The 27,864-nt window shown below is 38.6% G+C and overlaps 1 protein-coding gene across 7 annotated transcripts in view; it reads left to right on the forward strand.

Moving 5' to 3' along the window:
• ATXN7 (ataxin 7) overlaps positions 1-27,864 on the forward strand; it is a 134,107-nt gene that overhangs the window by 17,446 nt on the left and 88,797 nt on the right. For 2 of the 7 annotated variants that reach the window (XM_075130218.1, XM_048859098.2), the window contains exons 3-4: positions 2,928-3,030; positions 16,535-16,627. Coding sequence is in view for 2 of the 7 variants with exons in the window: in XM_075130216.1 (XP_074986317.1) it covers positions 15,014-15,029; positions 16,535-16,627 (109 nt within the window). In the remaining 5 variants the exon portion in view is untranslated. Of the gene's footprint in view, positions 1-2,927; positions 3,031-7,366; positions 7,469-15,008; positions 15,030-16,534; positions 16,628-27,864 lie in introns of those variants that run through there. The other 5 variants (XM_075130216.1, XM_075130217.1, XM_048859096.2 and 2 more) reach the window with 3 other exon arrangements.

The following is a 27,864-nucleotide window of genomic DNA, read 5'->3' on the forward strand; positions in this document are numbered from 1 at the left end:
AGGACTCATGCTCCGCAGTGCTATCATTGTTGTAGGATGAGAAAGCAGAGAAGAGCTGTCTGAAAGTTTGGGATCAGTTCTCCTAAAGCTCACCTGATGGCCAAGTGAAGCAGCCTTCCAGACATTTTTCTTCATAAAAAACAATTTCTAAAGATTTTGTTATACCATGGTTTTCTGTAACCACTGGATCTAAAGATCAAGATTTGAATAATTAACTTAATGTTCGTTTATAAACAATTGAAAATGAAAATAACTTATTTTAGCTATTACAGTTCATTGCTTTTAAAGTCCTCATAATACACAGTAGCCTATACAGTTATGTTCTGTTGGAGGTTGTGTTTCATAAATATATGTTGAGAGAGAACTCTTCCCTATACTTTTCATAAAGAATTTTACAAACTTCTCGTCCTTAAACAAGATGCATCGGCTTCATTTTATATACACTTTTTTTTCTGATTATGCCTTGCTGCAAATAACTTTGAAGCTTTCAAATTAAGTTTCTTCTTTTACTCCTGGTTACCTTTTCCACTTCATAAACATTTTCTCTGGTTTCTAGTGCCTCACCAGCTCTTCCCTGTGCATCAGCCAGCATCATCAGTGATGTCAGCAGGAATGTTCATAGTTTTGCTCTAGGGAAACTCCTTTTTATATTTGCATAATGACAAAATTTTGTATTATCTTGGCTAGAAAACTGCTGAATTTTTTAAGTGATAGAAATATGGTATGGTTTTGATTACTTTTGCATGTAAATGTAGAACATTGTTGGGAGAATGGACCCCATAAAATTGGGACTTTTTTCCATCTAGATTATATCAATGTTAAGATTGGTCTGGTTTTGAATTTAATATGTTGGTAGCATCCCTGATGAACTTTTAAAACCTTCTTAGACAAAGAATTATACATATGTAACTGTTCTCATATTTACAACTTCTAATAAATCTGAGTGAGATAGGTGTTTCTCAGATTTTCTCTCCAAAGCCTTTAGTGGCATTAGACTGCAACTGAAAGGTAAACATCATTAGAAGGATGCCCTATATTTAGCAGGCTTGTACCCACTGTCTCATTTCCACTCTTGTGAAACTGACTGGCCAGATTGCCCTGCCTCTTCAAGATTTGGTATCAAATATTAATTAGCTGCAGGCATGTAGGGCAAGTATCTGTGTGCATTGACAGAGCTGAGGAAACAAAGTTTTGTTTTATTATTATTGGTTAATATTTATATTGCAGTAACACCCAAAGGCCCCAATCAGGGTAGAAGCTCCATTGTGCTAGGTGTTGTACAAACATATAAATAGAAACAGTTTCTGGCCCAAGGAGCTTATGGTCTAAAAATAAATGAAAAGGTGAAGGTCCCAGTCCTGTAAACTCATCTCTGCATGTGAATCACTGTGCAGCACTCGTACCGTTTTGTATGATTACAGAGCTCTGCCTTTGTGGAGCAGCTTGCAGGATAAGGGCCAAAGGGAATGGAAAAAGGGAAACCATATACAAGCAAAGTGATCAGAGTGATGTTTCCACACAACACTAGTTTTATTTTTTTTCTTTAGGAGAAAAATACCTATTATAAATTCCTATTTTTTGTTGCTATATCACATACCTAATCTCCACTGCCTCTATTTTTATTGTTAATCCTAGGCTAGTGTTCCTTGTTTTGTATTTTAACCTTTTCCTTGTCTTTTTTAAATTTTTGTGTGGGAGGCAGTGTTCTGGCACTGCCATTGGCCTGCTGCAGATCACGTCACCTTTTGTGCTTTTGGTTTTCTATCTGTAAAATGGATATATATGCCTTTTATTTATACATTTATATTTAACCTTTGCTTGTATTGTTTTTAAAATTATTATCTCTTGGCTTTTTACATTTTTCTGGTTTTTATACTTAATCATGGATTTCCATGTTTGCTTTTGAAAATTATTTTATCCCATATTTCCATTTTTAATTATTTATACACTTGCCTTTCCATTTTTTTAAAATAAACTTTGCTCCAGATCCTTACGACTGTTTGTTTTGTGCCTAGCACAGATCTGGGAGACTGGGGATATACAGAGGGCTGTAAGTCACATCTACACCTTGACACACCAGGCTGATCTTAGGTTGCAACAGTGTGGCTTTCATTTGCTTCATCTGGAAGTTATGGCAGACAATGTTCAGCTGATTGTAGCAGTTCTATGGCTGCGCTCTCTTCTTTTTGACCATCCCCCTGTGCTGGATGGAGGACCTGAGGGATAGCCACTATGTTGGCTCTGTCACATGGTTTTATCCTGATACTCTGCTGTTATTTTATATCAAATATTTCTGGTATGAAAATGATTTTATTTATGGATTCTCAAAAATACAGTGCACTGAAAAATTTAAAAGGAGAAAAACAAATTGTGTTTATGGGTGTGTGTGTGTGTGTGTGTGTATTGGGGGTAAAGAAGATCATGGGCTAGATTTTAAGAAAAATGTGCTTTGTCTATTCATCCAGGGCCTGGAACTCTCCTAACACCTACATGCCTTAGGACTGTTGGCCTAATACATCTTCTATTACAATTCCTCTGCCTCATTTATGTACTCTCTTCTTCATCTTTGTCTTTTTGCTCCACTTGTTTTCTTTTTTAATGGTGGGGAAATGCCCATGGAGTTGTCCATCATTTCAGGGTAAAATAGAAGAGTGAGTTATGGGGAGGAGGGCAGTGACTGAGGAGACTGATTCCCTTTTTGCCTCCTTGATTCCAGTTGAGTAGAATTATAACTGCCCATGCTTCAGAAATTTTTACAAGATCAGGGAAGGGGGCGAAATGCAACAATTGAATTCTAGCTGTCAGTGGGGGAGGGACCATCAAAGCAACATCAAGAACGATTGTGTTTCCCTAAGCATTTTATTTTTGACACCTAATCCTCTAAATTCTGTGTCCTGTTAAGAGTACCTGCCCTCCTCTTTGTTTAGGTATCACTGCACTCTTTTATATCCAGTTCAATTGTAAAGCTGTCATTTCTGCTTGAGAAACGTACGGGGCTTCATGCAGTGCCTTGTGGGGAAGAACTGTGGTGTAAGTATATTTCTCTGTGAACAATTATTATAGTGGTTGCATGTGTGCAGGGGATAGAAATAGTTGATTTCAAAAGACTACAGGTAGATCATTTGGTTCATAAATAGCTAACCGTGTGAACAGTGAGTTTCTTAATCCCATTTAATTCCACTTTATCTGTGAATGTATCAGCCGTTGGCATGTGTTCATTTCTTGGTGGGAGTAACAATCAGTAGGAAGTGTACTGAATAACACTGAACTGGTATATCTGCTACAACAATGATAAAGCTGTAAAGAAGTTTGCAGTGTTTTTATAATGCTTCATTCCCAGTGTGTTCGACCTTGAACAGAAGAAGAATGAAGAAACTAGTGAACTATTTTCCTCATCGGAGACTAATAGCAGTGATTCTGGTGTTAAGAAATAATTGCACTAGCTGCACAAGGTATTAGCAGGTACTTATACAGTTTGGAAGTATTGTTTGAGTGTATCATTTGCCAAGAATAATTGACATATAATGAAATGAAGTTAAATTTGCAAATTATTATTTTTTTTGAGGAGAGAGATTAACCAGAACTCTCTTCCTCTAATACTTTTCCTGACTAGCCAGTAGTTATTTGATCAATAACAGGATTTTAAATGCCATATTAAATTGCTTCACTAGATTAAGAGTAGCATTTAGAAGTTAGTTATTAAATGTTTATCATGTTTTTGGCCTTTTTGCTGTGATTCAGCAAAGTACTTAAGCATGTGTCTATTGTTAAGCGTGTGAGTAGTCCTATTAACTTCAGAGGGACGACTCACATATTTAAGAACTTCGCTAAACTTTGGCCTTTTGGAATATATTTCATGAAATACAGATACTGAGCTTTTTAAAAACAGATTTGTGGTACTAATTTAATGTCTAATCTCACAAATGTCATAGAATCGTAGGACTGGAAGGGACCTTGAGAGGTCATCTAGTCCATTCCCCTGCATCAGTGTTAAGGTTCATCAGTGTTAAGGTTAAGCATTTCGGCAGTGACACTGCTGTGTTCAGGGGCTTAAAATTTAGCTTTACTAAACTATGAACTAAACATTCATTTAATGAGGAAACTTTTCATTCAAGTTTTTAACATGGCATATATGCGTTCATAAAATGTCATGTACATAAGTTTGACTGGGGGTGTTTGTTTTTGGTTATTTTTGTGTTGTGTTTTGTTTTGTTAGAGTGGACATAACTAGGGAGTTCTTGATCATAGACTCTAAAGTGATACCAAAAAACAAAACCTCTAACAGCTGGACTAATTGAGAAGCATCATAGTAACATTTTAGTTTTCTTCATCTACAACACGTGTTTTACTGAAATGGAATTGTCCCAACCTAAACTAGTGGAATGCTGCTATTATGTTGTAAAACTGTATGTTTCCCCCCTTCCCAGTTATGCAATTCCCTGCTTTCTAGTTCTGGGTGTGTGGTTTGCATAATCATAGTGTTGCCAATTCTCATGATTTTATCATGAGTCTCACAATATTTGGTGTGTTTCTTATAAGCCTAGCTTCTAGGGCCAGGTATATATATCATTTTACTTCAAAAAGAAGTAAGTTTCTAGCCCTTGTTGTTGCAGAGTAAAGCTTGAAAACATGACCTGACTGCACTTTAAATGCAAAAATATAACTTTTTAAAAGAATTCATGATATTTAAGCCAATCTCTATCATCAATCTATCATTTTGGTGGCATGACTCATGGTTTTAGGGACTGTAATCTTTATATGGTTTTTCTCAGTAACCACTAAGTACTTTATGTGAATTGCTATATTCTGACTGGCAGTCATTAGTCAGTTAGATTGGAGGGATCACTGTAATTTATTTTTTCTCTTTACTCTGATTGGCTCTTGTACTTGGAATTTTTAAGCTGTTGGACAGCAACAAATATACGACTTCAGCTTCTCTCCCTCTAACTGAAGCAGAATCCTGAAACAATAGGAATACCCCAAAAACCAAGCAACCAACCAAACACAAAAGAACATGTGACTATGAATATGAAACAGACAAAAAGAAAAGTGTTTTAATAATGGGCAAAATAATTAATGTGAATCATTGCACCCTTTCCCTCCGAGTCAGAAAGGGAAACTTCAGAGTAACTGAAGTAAGTTTGTGTTTACAACAGAAAAATCCTAGCATCTCCTTCCTAAGTCTGTTTACCCAGTTGTTTGAAACTAAAATATAGTATACTTTTTGTGGTGACAAGACTTTTGCTCATCTGGTTAAAGCCAGATAAAGAAGATTTAGACAGAGGGATAATAGGAGTGGAGGAATATATGACTTTAATTTTGTTTTGGAGAGGTATGGGGAATTCATACATTTGGGAAGTATTTCCTTCAACCCTGTCTTTCTCCACATCCAGGGACTTCCCTCTACAGTGTCCTCCTGGTTCTCTCCACATCTCCCTCCAACCCTCTTACAATTAATTCCTTTCCTTCATCTTTGCTTTACTCCCTACTCCAGCCTGTGTCCACCTCCCTTGATTCTACTGCCCTTTCTCTGTTGAGGCATGGTAGGCTGTAAGTCTACCTTCTCCCCTTCACTCCCTGCCCCCACCAAGATGCTCTCTGCCTTCCCACCCAAGCCACCACTAAGTGGTTTCCTGTAACACTGCTATGACAGCAGAGGCAGCAGCACTGGAGGGAGGAAGAGAGCTACTTAGTCCCTACTGGGCAAGGAGGTTTGCAGCCCAAGATATAGCTATTCCCTCATAAACAAGAAAGTTATCCTTGTAATATCTTAGGCTAGGTCTACACTACAAACTTACATCGGTATAACTAGGTTGCTCAGGGGTGTGAAAAGTCCTCAGCGACGCAATGATACCGTCCTAACTCTGGTCATAGACAGTACTATGGGAGGGCTTCTCCCATTGACATAGCAACAACCACCTCTCCCAGGCTGACAGGCAAAGCTCTCGTGTTGGTGTAGTAGAGTTACCATTAAAGCAGTACAGCAATGCAGCTGCGATGCATCGTTTTAACTGTAGACCTGCCCTTAGTGGTCAATACTAGAAGTTAATCTAAACTTTGTATTGATTTGTGGCTTAAAACGACACTTAGCGCCAGTTTCTGCTCTCGTTTACATTGGTGTAAATCCAGAGAAATGTCTTTTGAAGACACTGGATTTACAATGGTGTAAATAAGATCAAAACCTGTCCCTTAGTTTTGATGCATTACAGCAGTTTCTCTTATTACTGTTTATGTGTATTGTAGTAAAGACCACCACTCCAGGGATGAGGGTGGTGGTTGGCACTCTACAGACATGCAGAAAAATGACAGCCAAAGATCTTGCACTGTAAAGATCCAATTTTATTTTACACCAGTGACTGCATAATAGCAAGCAGCTGACATTGCAACTACAATAGCTTAGCTGAAAGAGAAAAAATGTATTTTAAAAGCAAAGCTATTTTTAGTTACAATAGAATGAAAAAGCATTTAAAACTTTTTTTCTCTGTCTTCAGTGTAAAACTATCAAACCATTTAAACTGAAAATATCACATTCATTACATCATGTTTTAGTATTAAATGAATGTATATGGCTGATTTAGGAATACTTGACAATAGGGGGGCATTATTTGAGTACTGACAGCCTGGTTTTGTGCCACTGTTTTCACTGGGTTTTCTGTACTTAAGTTTATTTGTGCTAGTGGGTTTTACTTTAAACAGTATGGGTTTTTTTACATGCTTTGGGATAGATTATAAGTGATTAAAATTAGACATAAATTGGTAAAACTGACAGTACACACTAGGGGAGGATGAGCTGCCACAGTAATTGTTGAAAGAAATTCTAGGCTGGAAAGATTTTTAGCCATAGTCCAACTAACAGGATACATGTGGTACTTAAAATCCTGGCTTTGTGAGAGTTGACAATGATCTAGTACAGTTTTGCATGAAAACTTCACGTACAGTAAAGAACAGGGCTAGGTATTGTTGGAATTTTGCCAGGATTGTGTGTTGGTATGTCAAGAAAGAGCCCCCATTATCTCTTCTGGTGGAGGTCTAATTGAATAAAATGAGCTTTCCTATTTCTAGCATCTAACACTGATTCTACATTACATTCTGCTTTGCTTATTGAGGGCACAGGATCATAGAAAAATCTTATTTTTTCTTATATCATCCCATTTTTTAGCTTTCTATTCAAAATTTACTACTAAGATATTTCACCTCATCTCTTCCCTATTAAGACTCCTTTCAGGGACAAAGATCTCGTTAATGGAGGGTGAGGACAGAAAATGTCTCTCTCTTCTCCATCTCTCCCTTTTGTATTTCTCTGTCTCTAGCCATTGAAAATGTAGGTCAAATTGCATCACCATAAAATAGAACAGTCAGAAAGGTGTTTGAAAAATGCTGACATCCTTAGCCTGGGGTGCATGCCACTGTCCTTTGTTTACATTGAGAACAGTGATGTACCTGTATAAGAACCAACGTCTCTTTTAAGGTTAGTGATATAGCACCTAAATAATAAATCAGTTTTTCAGATGATATTCATCTGAATATCATATTGCTAGTATATTTATATTACTACAAGGTAGTAATTTTAAAATGTACAGATTTTGATCTGCAACAACTTAAAATAGTGATATACCCAGAGAGCTAATTTAAAATCTTAAATTTGTAGTAACCATAACTGTGTACTTTGAATAATCCACTATCTGTCTTTTACATGGAATGGAAGCTCAATACTACATTTTGTAAATTGTCTAATCATATGCTCTCTATTGTCTTGATTAGATATGCCCTCACTTGCAAAGTGTATGTGTGTGTGGTTATGTTTTTAATTTTTTTAAGTACTCCTTGTTTGACATAATGTGCTTTTCTCCTTTTGTTTTTTTAAAATGGTGCATAAAGGTTTTTTTTTTTTTTTTAACATTGGTATATGGAAAGTCATGGAATCTAGTAGTGTTTGCCTACCAGTCTTTTGTATAGAATACTTCAGGAGTTGTTGATATAAGAAGTTGTGATCAGCATTGAATATTCGTATAGCATCAAAAATATAAACTATATTTTCACTTTGTTTTTCTGCAGTTATTCACAAATGAAATATTCCATAAAGTATAAAAATATTATTCAGTTGTCTTTATCTGTGCTAGCTGGCTGCTAGTGTTGTTTGTGTGCTGAACCTTCAAATGGTGGCTTAAATAATACCATAAGATACAGTACTTTAGAATATAAAGTAGACTTGCCTGTTTATATGGGGAAACTGCAACCAGATTTTCATTCGCTGTTTCCAAAATGATGATGTATTTTCCTAGTCTGTGTTTTATACTTACTTAAACAGCTGAAGCAAGTATGCAAAGACATCTTATTATAGCATTAACCTTACTGCCTACTGTTGAGTAAGCTCTAGAAATTAAAAGGAAAATTACTGAAGATGAAGCGGAAATCACTGGCAAAACTATATAATTGGCTGTTTAGGCAAAAACAATAAATTTGGACATATGTGTGCAATAATTATACAGATAAAAACAGCAGACATGCAAGTAAAAATGCTTTAAGTGAACTTTACTGTGAATAATTTACTTGATAGGTTTTCATTACCAAAATTTTGAGATAGTTACAAAAAAGATTTTGATGGTCGTCTGTTGACTGTCAGATATTAGTGGCAACAATCTGATTATCTGTAAAGATATTTATGAAAATGTTTAAGAAAAACTTTGATGTATTTTGAGGAAAAATCCTGTACCTTTGCACTGGGAATTCGATTGTGCTTTGTTTGTAACAATACACAGTAAATATCCAAGTCGCAATGGGAAGCACCTTCACAGTTAGTATAAATTACAATACTGTGGAATCATGAGCGGCTGAATAAAAGGTAAATCTCAAGATTTTGTCTTACTTTCCGTTTGGGGGATCAATTTAAAACATTGTCCTTATATTTTGATTCCATAATCTGTACGTGTAAAAATGGATATTATATCTAAGGGGCAGGATAATAAATTGATTTTTTTTGTATTGTTTATATTCCTAATTCCATTTTTGCACCTCTAGAGTTGTGGGGCTGCAGGGTGCTGATTCAGCCTCAAGAGATGCTCTGTCTTACTCTTGGGCTACAGTAGTCCCTAAAGGACCATCCAGCAGCCCTGAATAGCCATAGTTCATTGCACTGTGCTTATAACTCCCTCATCCAACAGCCCTCTTGCCCTGGCACACCCTTAGTCTGTGGGGAGCAGATATGAGAGGGCACTGGTTTAGGGCCATTGTACCAACCCTGCTCTTGGGGACTTTCCAGGTCGGGAGAGCTGGCCTTGTTACACTATTCCTGTGATAGAAAGAGGCCAGAAACAGCCCAGTATTGGGGCCATTTTACTACCCTTATGTCCAAACCCTTCTTCAAGAATCCCTGAGTAAACAGATGGCCATTGCAGTATTCCCTAAAGGTCATCAAACTTGGACATTGGCTAACTGACCAGGGGATCAAGTTCCAGAATGCAGATATGTTTTGTGATGCACGGTTTTGACGATCTTCCAACTGCAGATAAAGGAGGATTGGACAATGGTGTGTTTGTAGGGTCGTTAAGGTAGAGTTATGAGCTGGGTGAAACCTTGTAGTAGGTTGAGTTAAAACCTCATTCAAACTGATACGAGAACTCACCCTTCATTTAAGATAGTTGTAAGAGACTGTTAAGGGGCAACACCTAAACAAGAGCTATTAGAGTCTGCCCAGAAACTAACACCATATGGGTGGGGGGATTCCAGTGGGTACTGTGACCAGGTGTGTGAGAGAACACACAGAGAACAGGCAGAACAGAACGAGAGGCAGAGGGAACAAGCAAGAAAGCCAAGCAGTAGTCTGTGAGCACAGTGTAACCCTGGGAAAAGCTAGAGAGAGCTTTTGGGTCTGATGTTGCATAATGAGTCTTGAGACTGTAATCTAAGAAACTGCTCCATTTGTTTGTGGTTCTCCTGCATTTGGAGAAGCAGGACTTTTTTTTATTTACAAGGAGTGTAAATAAAGTAGATTGCATGAAAGAAAATACCAGACTCCATCTATTTTTGTTTCCAACTGGAATGTCTCAAGACTCTGAAATGTAACTAGCTGCTTGAGTCAAAAGGGCAACACTGGTGTTAGTAATGGGATCCAATTTCCAAGGAAAGATTGTGAGCTGGTGTTTCTCCTGAATGAAGATGGAACAAGTAATGAAGGCGCTTACAGACAAGCGGCCAATGGGATTTAAAACAGTACCTAAAACAGGAGCTGGAGGCTTCACAAAAGGAATTTGTGGAGGGCAATGAAAATTATTCGGGGGCTGGGGCACATGACTTACGAGGAGAGGCTGAGGGAACCGGGCTTGTTTAGTCTGCAGAAGAGAAGAGTGAGGGGGATTTGATATCTGCTTTCAACTACCTGAAGGGGGGTTCCGAAGAGGGTGGCGCTCGGCTGTTCTCAGTGGTGGCAGATGACAGAACAAGGAGCAATGGTCTCAAGTTGCAGTGGGGGAGGTTTAGGTTGGATATTAAGAAACACTATTTCACTAGGAGGGTGGTGAAGCACTGGAATGGGTTACCTAGGGAGGTGGTGGAATCTCCTTCATTAGAGGTTTTTAAGGTCAGGCTTGACAAAGCCCTGGCTGGGATGATTTAGTTGGTGTTGGTCCTGCTTTGAGCAGGGGGTTGGACTAGATGACCTCCTGAGGTCTCTTCCAACCCTGATATTCTATGATTCTATTAATTAAATCATCTGGAGGTAGCCAGAAAGGGTTCAGAGATGACTTGCAAATGGAGGTGAAATCTCTGGAGCAACAACTATACAGCGTCTGGAAACCCAGCTGCAACACACCCAGGCTGGAATGATAAAATGGATTGATGAGGTGACCAGCAATCTGACTGCCACAGACCAGAAGTTATTCCATGAAATAGTGGTGTCTGAGCAAACCTTGGCCAATCTGGAACTTGCCAACCGAGAGAAGCTGAAGCAAGGATTTACAGAGCTAAAAATTCAGCTACAGAAGGAAATCAAAGGGTCACCCTTTGTAATGGAAGGCAGCACCTGGATGAGGAATTGGGGCAGCCAGATGACTTGGATAAGACCAGATGTTTACAACAGTTTTCTACCCCATTTGTTAACCACAGTGGCCCACAGGGGAGAGGTCATGCTGTCCTACCTCAGATAATTCAAAAGCCATTATCTCAAAACTCCCTGAGAGGTTTATTTGGCTCAGTTCAACATTATAGTTCAAATGAATGGCTGTGGCGAGGAACTGAAAGGGGGGTTACTGCACCCAACTTGAGTGGCCCAGCTTTGATTGTGCTGCAATCAGAAAGGAGATTGAGGGCTGGTCTACATGCCGCTTAAGTCGATGTAACTTATGTCACTCAGGGTGTGAAAAAGACACACCCCCCCCCCGAGCGACGCAAGTGATAGCGACTTAAGCACTGTCCCCTCTCACGGAGGTGGAATAATTTTGCTGATGGGAAAGTGCTCTCCTGTCAGCATTGGTGCAGCTGTGCTGATGTTGCACTGAGTGTAGACTTGCCCGGAGTTGTCCAGACCTGGTACAAGCCCTTGATAGGCAGTTTGGAGCTACCCATCAATTGGAGCAAGCCAGGGCTCAGCTAAGATATAGAAGAGGGAAAGAAAAAACCCCACCTGAACTGGCAGAGGACCTGCAGAGACTAGTGTTCCTGGCATACCCTGATACCACTGAGGCTTTTCAGGATACACTGGCAGTGGACCAATTTAGGGATGCTTAGCTGGACTTGGACTTGCTGATCAAGATCTGCAAAAGAATGCCAAAGACACTGTGAGAGGTGATGGAATTTGCCACAGCACTTCAGTCTTTCCTTGCAGCAGTGCCCCAGAGGTGGAAGCTGCTCACCTTGAGCTCTGCAAGTACAGCGCTGCGTCAAATATGCATGATGAATGAGGGGATTCTAATGTGGCTCATGACCTTATTGTATGATTAAAAAAATCAGATGATAATTTGTAAAACAAGGAAAATTGGCAGTAATGCAAAAAATTAAAGGAAACGGTTCAATTAAATGCTGGTATTGTGACAAAATTGGCCACAAATAAAAGTACTTGTCTAAAGTTATGACAGGCCAAGACAGACTGTCGCAAGTGTCGAGTGAAAACCTCTCTCTTCCAATTCAGGAAATGGGGGTACCCCAAACTGAGGGAGTAAAGTTTGGTGGAGATACTAGGATCAGCCCCAGTTTTTGTTTAGATCTGGGCAGTTAAATAACAATAAGGGGGGGTTGGCTATTGAATGTGTAATAGAATCTGTAAAAAACATAGCGGTGATTGACACAGGCTCAATTATAAACAGATATTAAACAAGACGTGCAAAAAAGGCAAGGGAACCGGGGATCCAAAACTGAACTGCCAAACTGGACTCAAATGGACATAGTGACTGGGGCAGGGCATTCATCCAAAATTTAGGAAAATTGTGGTGGAAGATTGCACCTCTGGAATTTGAACAAGAAATCGGGGTGGCTGAAATGGGGATTGAGCTCAGAACTGGCTTGGATTTTTGTTATGGCTAATCACTGTGTAATCAATGCCAGAAAAGATGTCTTACAAATTCAGTCTGTGGAAATGCCCTTTAAAGATATGGTCCAGGTGGGACAAATGGTTTGTAGGCAAGTGGTTTGCAGTGACTAAATTGTCCTGCCCCAGGCGGTAGAAACCATTATAACAGCTATATGCTGTGGTAGCTTTTCAGCAAAGGAGTGGTGGGCAGTGGTTAAAACCTGTTTGGAGACCCGGGATTTCAGGGAAACCTTAGCTGCCAAAATTCTTGTGGGTCTGAAAGAAGAACTGATCCCTGTTTATTTGCTGAATGTTTCTGGCAAGTAGCAAATAGCGAAGGAAAAAATCATTTCATTTGTCAGTAGGGTGGTGTTTAGCATTTTCAAAGTTGAAAAGGGCTTTTGGGACTGCTCCTGTCTTGGCTTATCTGTGTTTCAAACCCCTTTCATATTAGACCTAGATACTAGTGCTTACAGTTTGGGGGACAGGATTTCAGCTGCCTACCCCCTAAATCTGAGAATTTATTTGTGGAAGTTGAGGCTGGAAAAGTTGTTACAGAGATCAGTCTCCCATTCGAACAGAATGGGCTGGGTCTGCCTCAGCCAACCAATTCCACAGAAACACTAGATATTCCTCAGGGGCTGACTGAAAGGAGTCCCTCACTGGTGGCTGAAGGGAAATCCAGGGAAAGAAAAGCCCAAAAGGGATTTGGGTAGGAATAACTTCTTTCATGTGATGCAAACTTCTCCTGACAGAAGGATACTGTATACCTGTAAATAGTGAATCTTGTATCATTGGTAATTTATTATATATATATATATATATATATATATATATATTCTATTTGGGATGGGTTATTGGGCGTCACCATTTTAGGCCTCATTGGGATGATTGGCAAAGCTGAGGCATGGGCTGTTTTTATGAGCTGGGTGGTGCCTTGTTATGGATTGACTGGAAACCTTGTACAAACCGATGTGTGTGACCACATCCTTCATTTAATATAGTTGTAAGAGACAGTTAAGGGGCCACTCCTAAAACAAGGGCTATTAGAGACTGCCCAGAAACTAGCACCAAATAGGCTGTTGTTCCAGTGGGTACTGTGACCAGGTGTGTGTGGATGTGTGAGAACATACACAAACTAAGAACAGACAAGAATATAGAGAGTGGAGAGGCAAAGGCAAAAGGCCAGAAAGCCAAGGAGTACCCAGGGAGCACAGTGTGGCCCTGGAAAAAGCTAGAGGGTACTTTTGGGTCTGGAGTTGGCTAACAAGGCTTCGGGCTGTAAGCTAGGAAACTGCTGCTTTTATTCTTGGTTCCTCCTGCATTTGGAAAAGCAGGACTTGTGCATTCCTTGTAAATAAACAAGATTGTATCCAAAAAAATATCCGACTCCCATCAGTTTCTATTTCCAACTGGAATGTTCCCAGTGCCCTGAAGTTTGACTGTCTCCTTGGTTTGAAAAGGGACAACAGTAGTTTGGCTACCTTAAATTTGAATTTCCATACTTTCAAATGTTAGTTTTTTGTAACCTTAACTTTCAATTTCCTGGCTTTTTAATGTTTTTCATGGGCTTTTGATTTGATTTTTATTAACTACAACTTTCTTGTAAAGATATTTCTCCTTAAACTGCTGATATGTATTGTCTGGGATTTAGCTTTTGCTCCGATGAATTGCAACATTACTCATGTTTTATTTTCTTTAACAGCAAATTTTAAAAGTATTCCTTCAAGTTTGCAGCCATACTTTTTCATTGATTTTTTTCATGGGAGATGTATGGCTTAAAACCTGACATGCTGTTTTGAAAATGTAGGGCTTGGTGCTTTGACCATGTTACTCTTCTCTTTATATCTTTTCAGTGGTTTTCCCCATCTCCATCACATCAAGCCCCAAATGCTTTTCTCATATAAGGCCCATCATGGCTCATATCCACCCACCCTGTCCTCTCTTTTACACTGTTCTCTGCGAACTGTGCCAATCTTCATTGCTCATTTGTAAAAGCTCCCAACAAGTACCTTATTTTTTTCTTTGCCACCTCTTATGTACAGAAGGTCCGAACTGCACATAAAAATCTGTAAAGCCACCACATTGTCCTCCTTCAAATCCTTCCTTAAAACTCTACTGTGATACCAACAAAAACTGATTAGTGGTTAGGTAACTGCTTACCACGCGGTTTATCACGCTGATTATAATAACCTCATTTCTGACTTCTGATCCCATAATATTTGTTGTATTTACCTCTTGTCTTATACTTGGGGCAGGTCTACACTATGGGGCTAAGTCAACCTATGTTACGCAACTCCAGTTTCATGAACAACATATCCGGAGTCGATGGTGCCTTAGGTGGACATATTGCGGTGTCTACACCATGATGGGTCAACGGGAGAAACTCTCCCGTCGACTTACCTTATGCTTCTCATTCCAGTGGAGTACTGGAGTCTATGGGAGAGCGATCGGTGGTTGATTTAGCGGGTCTTCACTAGACCCACCAAATCGACCCCCGGTGGATCGATCGCCATGCGTCAATCCCCCGGTAAGTGGAGACAAGCTTGTATGCTCTTTGGGGGATAGACTTTTTTTGGTTCATATTTCCATAGTACCTAGCACAAAGAGCCTGGGCTTTCTAAGTGCTACCACAATATAAATGATATAATTTTGTTAGGAAATAGAGGGCCCTCTGCATGCAGAACTACTCTATTCTACATAAAAGTGTATGGGTTATTGATGAGGCAAGCAGAAGGCAAAAAGTCTCTGCTCCATAGAACATTCTGAAAGGTAATACAGTTTCTGGCTACATTACTTTTTTTCTTTTGTCCGTCTAGGCAACCTTCCACATAGAGTAGAGGAGATCTACATGCAGAGGGTTCTCTATTTCCTAATAAAATTCCATTATTTATATTATGATAGTTCCTAGAGGGCCCAGCCTAATTGTGTTAGGCAATGTGCAGATACAAACCAAAAAGGCTAGCCTAGCAGATACAAAAGAGAAAAGTAATATTGTGGGTGCCTATACTGCCTTTCACAATGGGCACCAGAGAGGGTTACTGGAAGCTAGCTCTCTCTGTAAGTAGCTACATTTCTGTAACTTAAAACAAAACAAGTGTGTCAATGCAGAGACTTGCACTGGTTTAATTATCTGGTTTAAAAACAGATTAATGTAAATAAGGCCTTAATATGCTTCTCTCTCTCATTCTTTTACATAATTTGTCAGTGGTGAAATAATGAACAATGTTACATGTAAATTATCACCATGGGGCACCTGAGTTACATGCCACGGTGGTAAAAATGCTGTTGGCCAGTGTACACAAATGGCCGTTCTTTGCTACCGTTGGTGGAGCTGCACTGTGGAGGGAAAAAAATCTTGTGTAAAAACAGTTGCTAAGGCCCTGAACCTGTAGACTAGGGGTTCTCAAACTGGGGGTCGGGACCCCTCAGGGGGTCATGAGGTTATTACATGGGGGCTCGCTAGCTGTCAGCCTCCACCCCAAACCCTGCTTTGCATCCAGCATTTAAAATAGTATTAAATATATTTAAAAGTGTTGTTAATTTATAAGGGGGGGGGTGTCACACTCAAAGGCTTGCAGTGTGAAAGGGGTCACCAGTACAAAAGTTTGAGAACAACTGTTGTAGACACATAGGAGCAGATTCTGTATGTTTATAAGAGTCCACACCAATGCACCTATTTGCAAGATTAGAATCTAAATTAGATACAGACATTTTTAATCTAAATTAATATTATTGGTGTGATGGTTGAGACTTAAATTGGTGCATTTTTAAATAAATATTAGTTCTGAAATTGGTGGGTTATCATTGAAAGATGTGTTGTGCACGTTATGCTGAATTACATTCTCTGTTTACAGTATATATTAACATTTAAATTCACTGTAAAAACTAAATCTCTGGTGTAAAATAGGTAAAATGCATTGTATTAGAGCACTTTAATATTTCAAGGCAAAAATTGCAATTATGGAATGTCAGCTAAATAAGATTGCAAATTTCCTATTATTGTAGTAGTCATATATTTTTATTTCATTTCAGAGTTAAACGACTGTAAGTCAGAGAGAGCTTCCACAATCCAAACAGATGACGATCAACTGATAAATCAACCCAGAGTTTTACCATACTTTAAAGGTACTGTGACATACTTACCTATATATTTTTTTCTTAAACATCGTATTCTCATAGTTCAGATGTGAGAAACATGAAGAACAGGATATTCACAGGGTTGCAAAGCAAGACTGAAGTGCTACCAGACTCAGCTTGGTGATGTTTTGATAAGATGCAGGTGTTAAATGCAGGTTTCAGTGAAAAGTAAAGAGACCTTCCAAACAGCCAGAATAAGCTCTCTGTGCAAACCAGTCAAACCTCAAACATTCAGTCAAACTTCATTTATCTCAATGAGATAGGGGATATGAAAGTAACTTGAATGAGTAGGGTTTTGTGTAAGAAGAGTCTTTTATCTATGTGTTTGATATACTTTGGGAGATGCTAACTGGTTTTTTTGATGATCAAATTTCAGTTTATCTATATTCATATAGTCTTGGGTAAAGCAGCATTATTTTATGATGTGGAGCAAAATTCCTTGAGATAGTATCCTCTGGTCTCCCTTAAATTTTTCTCTCCTTTACCCCTTCAATTGTGTTTTACTTGTTTGTGTGTATTTTTCTTTGATATGGTGAAACAACTTAAAAATACGATGGATTTATTCTATTTGCCTTTTATGCACAAATTTGAAGAGCTGAGACTACTTAAGTTAATTTTTCCTGTTCAAACCAGCTTTTTTATGCTTTTAATTTTTTTATGATTATTACAGAAATCATCCTTTAACCTTCTGTTAAGATAAATAAATGGATCTCCTTAATGGATCTCCTTAAGTCTATTACTATCAGTCATGTTTTCTAATCCTATAATCATTCTCATGACTCTTCTGTGAACCTTCCCCAGTTTATCAACATCCTTCTTGAATTGTGGGCCCCAGAACTGGACTAAGTATTCCAGCAGTGGTCACTCCTGTACCAACTACAGAGCTAAAATAACCTCTGTACTCCTACTTGAGATTCCCCTTTTTTATTCATCCAAGGATTGTATTAGCTCTTTTGGCCACAGTGTCATATTGGGAGCTCATGTTGAGCTGATTATCCACCACAACCCCGAATCTTTTTCAGAGTCTCTGCTTCCCAGGAGAGAGTCCCCCATCTTGTAAGTATGGCCTACTTTCTTTGTTTCTAGATGTATATATTTACATCTATCCGTATTAAAATGCAGATTGTTTGCTTATACCCAGTTTACTAAGTGATTCCAAATTGCTCTGAATCAGTGACCTGATCTCTTCGTTATTTACCACTCCCCCAATTTATGTGTCTGCAAAATTTATCAGTAATGATATTATGTTTTCTTCCAGGTAATTGATAAAAATGTTAAATAGAATAGGGCCAAAGATTGACCCCTGCAGACCTCTCTGGAAATACACTTGCTTGATGAGGACTCCCCGTTTACAGTTACATTTTAAGACCTATCAGTTAGTCAGTTTTTAATTCATTGAATGTCTGCCTTGTTTTGTAATCAAAATTTCATGTGATACTAAGTCAACACCTTACAGAAGCCTAAATATATTACATCAACGCTACTACCCTTACCCTTATTGTAATTTCATTTAAAAAAAATATCAAGTTAGTTTGACAGGATCTAGTTTCCATCAACCCATGGTGATCAGTATTAATTATATTATCCTCCTTTAATTGTTTATTAATTGAGTCCCATATCAGCCGCTCCATTGTCTTGCTTGGGATCAATGTCTGGCTGATGTGCCTATAATTATCCAGGTTATCTTGTTTACCCTTTTAACAAATGGGCACATAAGCATTTTTCCGGTTTTCTGGAACTTCCCCGTGTTCCAGGATTGATTGAAAATCAACATTTAACTGTCCAGTGAGCTCTTTTAAAACTTTTGGATGCAAGTTATGTGGCCCTTCTGGTTTAAAAATGTCTAACTTTAGCAGTTTGTGCTTAACAACCTCCAGAGATACAAGCTGGATAGAAAAAGTGTTGTTATCACATACGATGAAACAGTATCATCTGTTTCCCCTGCCCCCCGCCCATACAGAACAGAAATAGTTATTGAACACTTTTGCCTTTTCTGCATTATTGATCCATATAGTATTGGCTCAATACCATTGTCAGGATTCTTTTTATTCCTAATATAGTTAAAAGACTCTGTCCTTAGCTCTATTAGCAATAGACTTCTACATGTGTCCCTTGGATTCCGTTATCAGTTTTCTACAATTCCTATCTTCTGATTTACATTCATTACTATCAATTTCCCCTTTTTTCCATCTGTTATATATTACCTTTTTATTTTTTACAGCTGCCTTCGCTTCCCTTCTAAACCAGATCATTTTTTTAATCAGTACAGTCTTCTTCCTCGATCGTGGCTTTTTGGGTACGTTAGTAAGGGGTTCTTAAATTATGCCCAATTATCATTCACATTTATTCTGATTAATTTTTTCCTGCCAGCTGATTTGGCTCATAATTATTTTCAGCTTTGTGAAATTAAAGCCATTAAAGCGTCAAGTAAGTGTGTGTGTGTGTATGTGTGTGTGTGTGTGTGTATGTACACACACAAACTAGTAATATATATTACTAGTTTGGTCTTTATCCTGCTTGCACATTATAAAAGTGATCAAGTCATGATCACTTGTAACGAAACTATCATTAATTTTTAGTTCTGTGAGCAATTCCTCTTTATCTGTTAGGAGAAGGTCTAATAAAGAATTCTCCCATGTTGATTGCAACACTTTTTGAGTTAGGAAATTGGCGTCTATATGTTTAGAAATTCCAAGGTGCATCTTTTTTCCCTACACATTGTAGATTGGCAAAGATCTATTGCAAAGATCTATCTTTCTCTGTCTATGCATCTGTATTTAACGCCCCCTCATTTGCTTTCTCACGCACCCTTCATGCCCACCCTTTCTCTCTTTTATACATCTCTTTCCCCCGACAAGTTCACCCATCCGTCCACAGGCTCCTTTCTGCATCCTGTTCTACCTAAAATAACAGCAGCCCCTGGTCTGCTCTGCTTCATCAGTAAAGCCCCCTCCTCCAGGAAAATATTAGCGGTATAACTGGTCCCCCTTCCCTTTCTCTTAAAGGAATATTGACTCCTGCATCATTCATCTCCTAGGCTTTCCCTTTTGCTCAGGCTGCTCTGCTTCCTAGCCCCAGTATGCCCACTTGATTTTTTTGTTTCAAATTCCTTATCACCCCAGCAAGTGAGTTTTTCAAACCCCATTTATGCATTCAAAATTATCCCCCCGCACCCAAACCATTGACAGATCTTTTTTTAGTACTGCCCAAAACTATTTTTATACTTCAAAACAATGATACTTGAGTGATTCAGGAAAGAAAAACAAGTAACGCATGTGCAAGAATGGTAATTATCTCATCTTGTAGTATATACATTTGGTCTGCTCAAGCCACGAAAGAGAAAATTATCACTCCATCTACAGCTCCCATAAAATCAGTTTCTCATCTGACTTTATTATTCCTAGTTTCTGATTTGACAGTCAGTAATCTTGTCCATTGAACTGATGAATTGCTCTTTCTGCTGCCACTCTTCTCCCTCTGCTGGAATACTGATGTATTCATGACATACTGGAAAAATGTTTCAAAACAGTATAGTAAAAGCCAGCCTGAGATCCAGCATGCAGAATTAGGCCCGCTCGGGATCCTATATAGCAAAAACATTGTTGATTGAGGGGGGCGGGTAATAACAAGGTGTAAAGAGTAGACAGTAGCAAGAAAGAGGACAACCAACATATATGGATCTGTTAACAATAAATAAATAAATAAAAACGTGTATGTCTAACTGATTGGCACAAGCCATTTTAAAGCAGTAACCATGCTTAAATAACTGGACCTTTGTCAACATTTTAAACAGATAAATAGGCAAATGTATTGGTTCATTTTTAAGGGCTAGTTCATCATGTAATTTTGTTTCAAAATTGTCTTTTTTTTTTTTTTTTTTTTTTTACTTTTGGCTAAACTGTTTTATCTCCCTCAACAATGTTCAAAAAAAAAAAAAAAAAAAGAAACCTTATTTATTACCATGCTTGTGACTATGAACTAGGACATCAGTAAGTGAGTCTGTCATGCTAAGAATCTGCCTACTAATGAGAAACCAAGCAAATGTTGACATGAAGGATAGTAATACTAATATCGCTAAATTTGGACTTTGAGGTCACCTTGCTTTTAAAACACTCTTGGTACGCACTAAGGTGGTGGTCAAAGGACTGGCAAGCAGTCACTAGTTCAGGTTTTGTACAGGCTGGTAATGCCCAAAGATTACCATCTACTGACTGTTCGATGTTCTACAAGAAATGTATCCGTGTATTTCCTAGTGTACTGGAGTGCTCATCACAAAAACTGTCACAATTAGCACTAACTAGCAATCTTGAGAGGCCAAAAGGTGAATTAGCATACAGCCTGTACTGTGCTCTCAACCCTGAAAGGAGTACTTCTAAGATCTCTTGTATCCTAAGTTTTTTATCAAGAGTGCACCAAATTCAGCACAATGTGAGTGGGACACAATGCCAGTGACTTTAACAGAGTTGCATTTGTTTACACATGAGACTAATTTGGTCCCATATTTCTATCTTCTCTTAGTTTTCTTTTAAGTTATTTACAGCAACTTGTAAAGATTAAGCAACATTTCATCTGATGCCAGAGTTCTTATGCTATTATTCATGCTTCTATCCTCCTCCCCTCAACTGCCATTTCCTTCTCTGCTAAAAGGTGCATGGTGTGAGCCCCCGTTCAGCAAATGAAGGAGGCCAAGAGAGAACTATCCAACCCAACATATAGTATTCAAAAAGCTGGGAGCTTTAATTGTTTTGGAAGAAGGGTTGGTGAAAAGGAGAAGCATATCAGAAAATGGTACTAAACTGAGTATTAAGGTCTAAAATTCACTAACAAGCATAGATTGTTTTCCATAAATTCTTTGTGTATTTATATGACAAATTACGTCTCCTTGTTCTAAAAGCTCACTATTTATTGATGATAGCCTGTAGTGTCATCAATAAAACCATTGCAGTTCATTATGGTAAATTTTATACTTCTATGAGGCATTGAAAAGAGAGAAATGTTGTTTAAAAACAAATCACCATAAGACCATATTGCAGTGGCTGTGCTATTCAGTCATTGGTGGGATCTCTCTCTCTCTCTGTTTTATCCTGTTTCTCATCACTGTAGTGTCTGAGAACGTCAAATAACAATAGTGAAATCCTTAGTGGACTTCATGGAATCTCTGTCACTTCTCCCTTCTTGGGATAAAAACTCTGCTTGGGGGGTAGGATTTTTGGTTTGGGACGTTTGTTGTAAGGGTTTAGAAGTAGAAAGAGGGTGTCAGTATTAGACTGTCATTTTTATGGTGGAAAAGCCTTTATGAAGGCAAACTGCTGCAGATGGCTAAGATCTGGTCTACAGTAGAGAGTTAGGTCGACGCAAGTCAGCTTACGTTGACCTAACTAAGGAAGTGACTATACTTAAATTTGGCTCCCAGCAACATAAGTGCCCCACTACACCAACTTAATGCCTCCACCTCCAAGAGTGGCGTAGAGTCAAGGTCGATGTAGTTAGGTCAATGCAGTGTCGATATAGACATTGTGTTGCTCATGTCAACTGTTACTGGTTTTCAGGAGCCTTCCCACAGTGCCCCACACTGACAGTACAGTCAATACAGGCATTGGTGGGGATGTGCCCTGCTGACACAAGGAGCAAAATGTAGACAAGAAAAAGCGATGTAATTACTGTAGCAGCTGTATGCCTACGTAAGTTAGGTCAACTTAATTTTGTAGCGTAGACATGACTTAAGGAAACATGGCCTTTAGGTTGGGGTAGTTTTGGATCAAGTTTCCTCTGTTCCTGTTACTGCAGTGACAGCTTCCTCCATAACAAGCCAGAACTATGTTAGCAAATAAGGGCTGTGACACAAGTCTCAGAAACATTCAACATCAAGACTTAAAAGACAGAATTATACTTTCCCTAGATATACAAGAATTTGAGCTCAGTAATGATGTGGTGTTAGGTTCCCTGTGAACCTGGGAGAAGCCAGTAGGGTCTTCTCCCACCTGGATACTATAGCAGGAAGAAGAGTTTTGCATCATTCAAGAAAGAATTTGAGATCTATTACCACCTGAATCCCTTGCTTTTTTGCTTATGTCACAGACTTAATGTTGAGTGTAATGTATGCATTTTACATATTATAGAAAACCACTGTTGGGTAATTGCTTAAACAGTATTGTTCTCCAGATTGAGCGTTTGCTGGCAGTTAATGACCAGGGCCCCAATCCTGTAAATACTTATGCATGTGCTTAACTTTACTACCACAAGTAGTTCCATCAGTTTGGGAACTACTCTTGGCCATAAAGTTTATGTTTGCTGAATTGGGGCCCAGTTGGAAGAACTACCAGCCTGAGTTAACACGGCTGAAGAAATCCAAGTCAGAGGTCACTATTGCTGTTGTTTGTCCTCTAAAGCTCAGTGTGCTTTCACTGTTTATAGTACCCGTCTTTTCTTAGGAGTTAAATGCTAGTAGAGTAACCAACAGGAAAGAAAGACTTTCTCAACATTCTGTATTAAGTTTGTGATGAGATATCAGTTTTGAATGTGACCTACTAATATAGAATCATAGAAATGTAGGACTTGAAGGAACTTCCAGAGGTTATCTATTCCACCTCTGACCCTGGCAGGACCGTGTATACTTAGACCATCTCTAACAGGTGTTTGTCTAACCTGTTTTTAAAAAACTCCCCGTGATGGGGATTCCACAACCTCCCTTGGTAACCTATTCCAGTACTTAACTAGCCTCAGTTAGAAAGTTTTCCTACTGCAGATTAAGCCCATTTCTTCTTGTCCTACATTCAGTGGATATGGTGAACAATTGATCACCATCCTGTTCACAACAATACTTAATATATTTGAAGACTGTTATCAGGTCCCCCCTCAGTCTTCTTTTCTGAAGACCAAGCATATCCAGGTTTTTTTAACCTTTGCTTTATAGGTCAGGTTTTTATACTCTTTATCATTTTTCTTGCTGTCTTCTGGACTTCCTCCAATTTGTCCACATCTTTCTTAAAGAGTGGCACCCAAAACTAGACACAATTCTGCAGTTGAGGCCAGTGCCAAGTAGAGAAGAACAGTTACCTCCTGTGTTTTATTTGGGACACTCCGGTTAATACACCCCAGAATGTTAGTCTTTTTTGCAACTGCATCACAGTGTTGACTTATGTTCAATTTGTGATGCACTATAACCTCTAGATCCTTTTCTTCTATATTACTGCCTAGCCAGTCATTATCCATATTGCATTTGTGCCTTTGACTTTTCCTTTCTAACTGTAGTACTTTTCACTTGCCTATATTTTATTTTGTTGATTTCAGACTAGTTCTCAAATTTATCAAAGACCTTGCTTACAACTCCTCTGAGCTAGGTGTTGTCCACAAACTTTATTCACTCATTTGATGTGGACAATAGGCTTATAAAGAGCATAAGTGGTGACTGGTAAATTGGATTCTTAAAATTCTTTAACATTTAATAATCTAAAGTTCCAGTCCTGGAAACACTTAAGCATGTGTGTGTACCATTGCTCACATGAGTAGTCCTACTGTCTTCGGTAAGACAACATAAGTGAATGTTATGCGTGTGCTTCAGTGTTTGCGTGCGAGCTCCAGGACTTCATTGGCACTACTCACTGCAGTTAAAGTTAAGCATGTTAAGATTAGGGTCTAAGATGTCGTAAGTAACAGGTAAGTAAATTCGTTTATAGTACATGGCCCCAGTCTTGCAAAGATTTACACACCTGTTTAACTCTATGCAGTGTAAGTAATCAGATTAAAGTCAATGGGACTAAGCATGTGATTGAGGGCTTGTCTACGTTGCCACTTTTGGTGGTATAAGTTACAGTATGTCGCACGGGGTATGAAAAACACGCCTTTGAGCAGCATAAGGTACTCTGACAAAAGTGTGTCATAAGTTACTCTGACAAAAGCGGTGTGGAGGGTGCTATGTTGGTGGAAGAGCTTCTCCTGCTGACATAGCTACCGGTGCTCATGGAAGTGGTTTTGTTATGTTGATGGGACAGCTCTCTCCCGTTGGCATAGAGCTGCTACACGAGCAATCTTACAGCGGTGCAGTTGTGTTGGTACGGCTGTGCTGCTGTAAGCTCGCTAATGTAGACGTGGTCTAAGACTTTGCAGGATCAGTGCCTATGATTTTAAATTGGTCATTTTACTTTAACATTTTAATTCACAGGGGAAAAAAAAGACCCTGAATTTTAAAAATATTTTTGGAGTCAGTTTATAGAAGAATTTAATTTTGCAGAACTTATGGTTACTTCCAAGCATATAAAGCTGCTAATAATCAGAAATATTTTTCACCAAAGGTTTGTATCTAGGGCTGTCGATTAATCGGAGTTAACTCAGGTGATTAACTCAAAAAATTAATCACGATTTTAAAAATTAATCACGATCAATCACACTGTTAGACAATAGAATACCAATTGAAATTTATTAAATATTTTGGATGTTTTTCTACATTTTCAAATATATTGATTTCTATTACAACACAGAATACAAAGTGTACAGTGCTCATTTGTATTATTATCTTTATTACAAATATTTGCACTGTAAAAATGATATAGTAATTTTCAATTCACCTCATACAAGTACTGTAGTGCAATCTCTTTATCGTGAAAGTGTAACTTACAAATGTAGATTTTTGTTGTTACATAACTGCACTCAAAAACAAAACAATGTAAAACTTTAGAACCTACAAGTCCACTCAGTCCTGCTTCTTGTTCAGCCAATCGCTAAGACAAAAAAGTTTGTTTACATTTACGGGAGATACTGCTGCCTGCTTCTTTACAATGTCACCTGAAAGCGAGAACAGGCGTTCACATGGCTCTTTTGTAGCCGGCATTGCAAGATATTTATGTGCCAGATATGATAAACATTCATATGCCCCTTCATGCTTTGGCCACCATTCCCGAGAACATGCTTCCATGCTGATGATGCTCGTTAAAAAATAATGCGTTAATGAAATTTGTGACAATTCCTTGAAGGAGAATAGTATGTCTCCTGTTCTGTTTTACCTGCAATCTGCCATATATTTCATGTTATAACAGTCTCAGATGATGACCCAGCAGATTTGTCAAATCTGCAGTAAAAGTGTTCTTAAAATGAACAAATGCAAAGAAAGTACAGTGTGAGATTTCTGAGGATTCATACAGCACCAAAGGTTTAAGAATCGGAAGTGCAATCCAAAATCTGAGAGGATGAGATGTGGAGCATTCTTTCAGAAGTCTTAAAAGAGCAACACTCCAATGCGGAAACTACAGAACCCAAACCATTGAAAAAGAAAATCAGCCTTCTGCTAGTGGCATCTGACTCAGACGATGAAAATTAACATGCATTGGTCCGCACTATTCTGAATCGTTATCGAGCAGAACCTGTAATCAGCATGGACATATGTCCTTGGGAATGGTGGTTGAAGATGCACTAAAGATTCATATGTTCCTTAATCTGGCACGTAAATTTCTTGCAGTGCCGGTTACAACAGTGCCATGTGCCTGTTCTCACATTCAGGTGACATTGTAAACTAGAAGAGGGCAGCATTATCTCCCGCAAATTGTAGCCGAGTTTGTTTGTCTGAGTGATTGCCTGAAGTAGGACTGAGTGGACTGTAGGCTCTAAAGTTTCACATTGTTTTATTTTTGAATGCAGTTATTTTTTGTACATAATTCTACATTTGTAAGTTAAACTTTCGTGATAAAGAGATTGCACTACAGTACTTGGGAATTGAAAAATACGATTTCTTTTGTTTTTTACAGTGAAAATATCTGTAATAAAAATAAATATAAAGTGAGCCCTGTACTCTTTGTATTCTGTGTTTTAATTAAAATCAATATATCTGAAAAAGTAGAAAACATCCAAAAATATTTAAATAAATTGTATTCTATGATCAACAGTGCAATTAATCATGATTAATTTTTTTAATCGCTTGACCACCCAAGTGAGATCACTTAATTAAAGACCCCTCGGCATCATCTATTAGCTTAGGCAAAAAAACGAAGATATTACAAATGAAATGTTGGGCAGTAACATCTGTGGATCAAAAACCAGGACTCAGCAGTTTTGTGAACAACCAATAATTGGTGCGTGAATAACTGGGAAATAAAACTGAGTAAAAACAAAAGTGACATTGATCTGTTCAAACTATTGTAATTGTGTAGTCTGAGTGGAATGTAAAAAGCAAAACGGTATCAATCGAATAAATACAGTCCGTTTTAAACATTCATAGTTATTTTTTAGGATTATTTTAAAAGTTCAGCTTTATCTGGGTTTTGCCCCTTCAATTTCAGTGTGTCACTGGGCAGTTGGTCAGTGGAGCTGCTGACATAGCTTGAAGCAGTTAAGGATTCTTTAGAATAATTTTGTCTTGCTAGTCATCATTTTAGCTTTAAATCTTTCTCATTAAATGAAGAGAACACTATTTTTCTTGCTGTTGCTGCTTTCTTTTAACCCCAAATAACCCAGAGCGTAGAAAGTTGGCAGCCTGTGTCTTCCTGTGTGTTATGGACAGATGTAAAGTCGTGAAGAATCATAGTCTGGGAGAAGGGACATTCACACAAGTAAATCTACCTAGCTAGAAAAACATAATGCGAAATGTATTAGAGATTAAATGGCACCTTTTAAGGAAAGATTGTTGGGTGACCCTGGTGAAAGGAGTATGTATAAGGTGGGGTGAAGATGAGTTACATACATGGGGTTAGTTTCCTGCTTGTTTCCTATACAGCCTCTATTCCTGGGCGTGACGTGAAGACTTTAAGGTGGGGAGGGAGGCGCCCTGTTTAAGGAAGTCTGGTGAGCGCTGCTGGACGAGCAGCTTGGTAGAAATGACCGATGTTAATCGGACCACAATTTGTGCAGGGGGAGATGTTGGTTACACTTATTTCTAAAATGAGAAACTTGTAGCTGATGAAGACGCTACTCTATCCTCTCTTCAGCCACATACCTCCTCCCATGAGGCTGCCTCTCAGAATTCACTTCTTTGGGAGGGGAGGGGTAGGTGATGTGGACTTTGTTTGTGTAGGAGCTTCACCTCCATCCCTTTTTGCAAAGCAGCTTCTTGATTAGGAATTGTAGGGCTGTGGGAGGAGAACAGCTGCGTTTATTGCCACCAGTGTAAGACCAGACCTAAAAGCGACTGGGGAAGGGACCATCCCGGATCTCCTACGCTAATGAGGTAGGATCCTAGAACACTGCAGAGGTGAGATTCTGCAGGGTCCCCCTAGGTGCTTGTAGGAAGTTAATGGGGA

Source organism: Caretta caretta, chromosome 7 (genome assembly GCF_965140235.1).
Source record: "Caretta caretta isolate rCarCar2 chromosome 7, rCarCar1.hap1, whole genome shotgun sequence".
In the NCBI taxonomy this organism is placed as follows: domain Eukaryota; kingdom Metazoa; phylum Chordata; order Testudines; family Cheloniidae; genus Caretta; species Caretta caretta.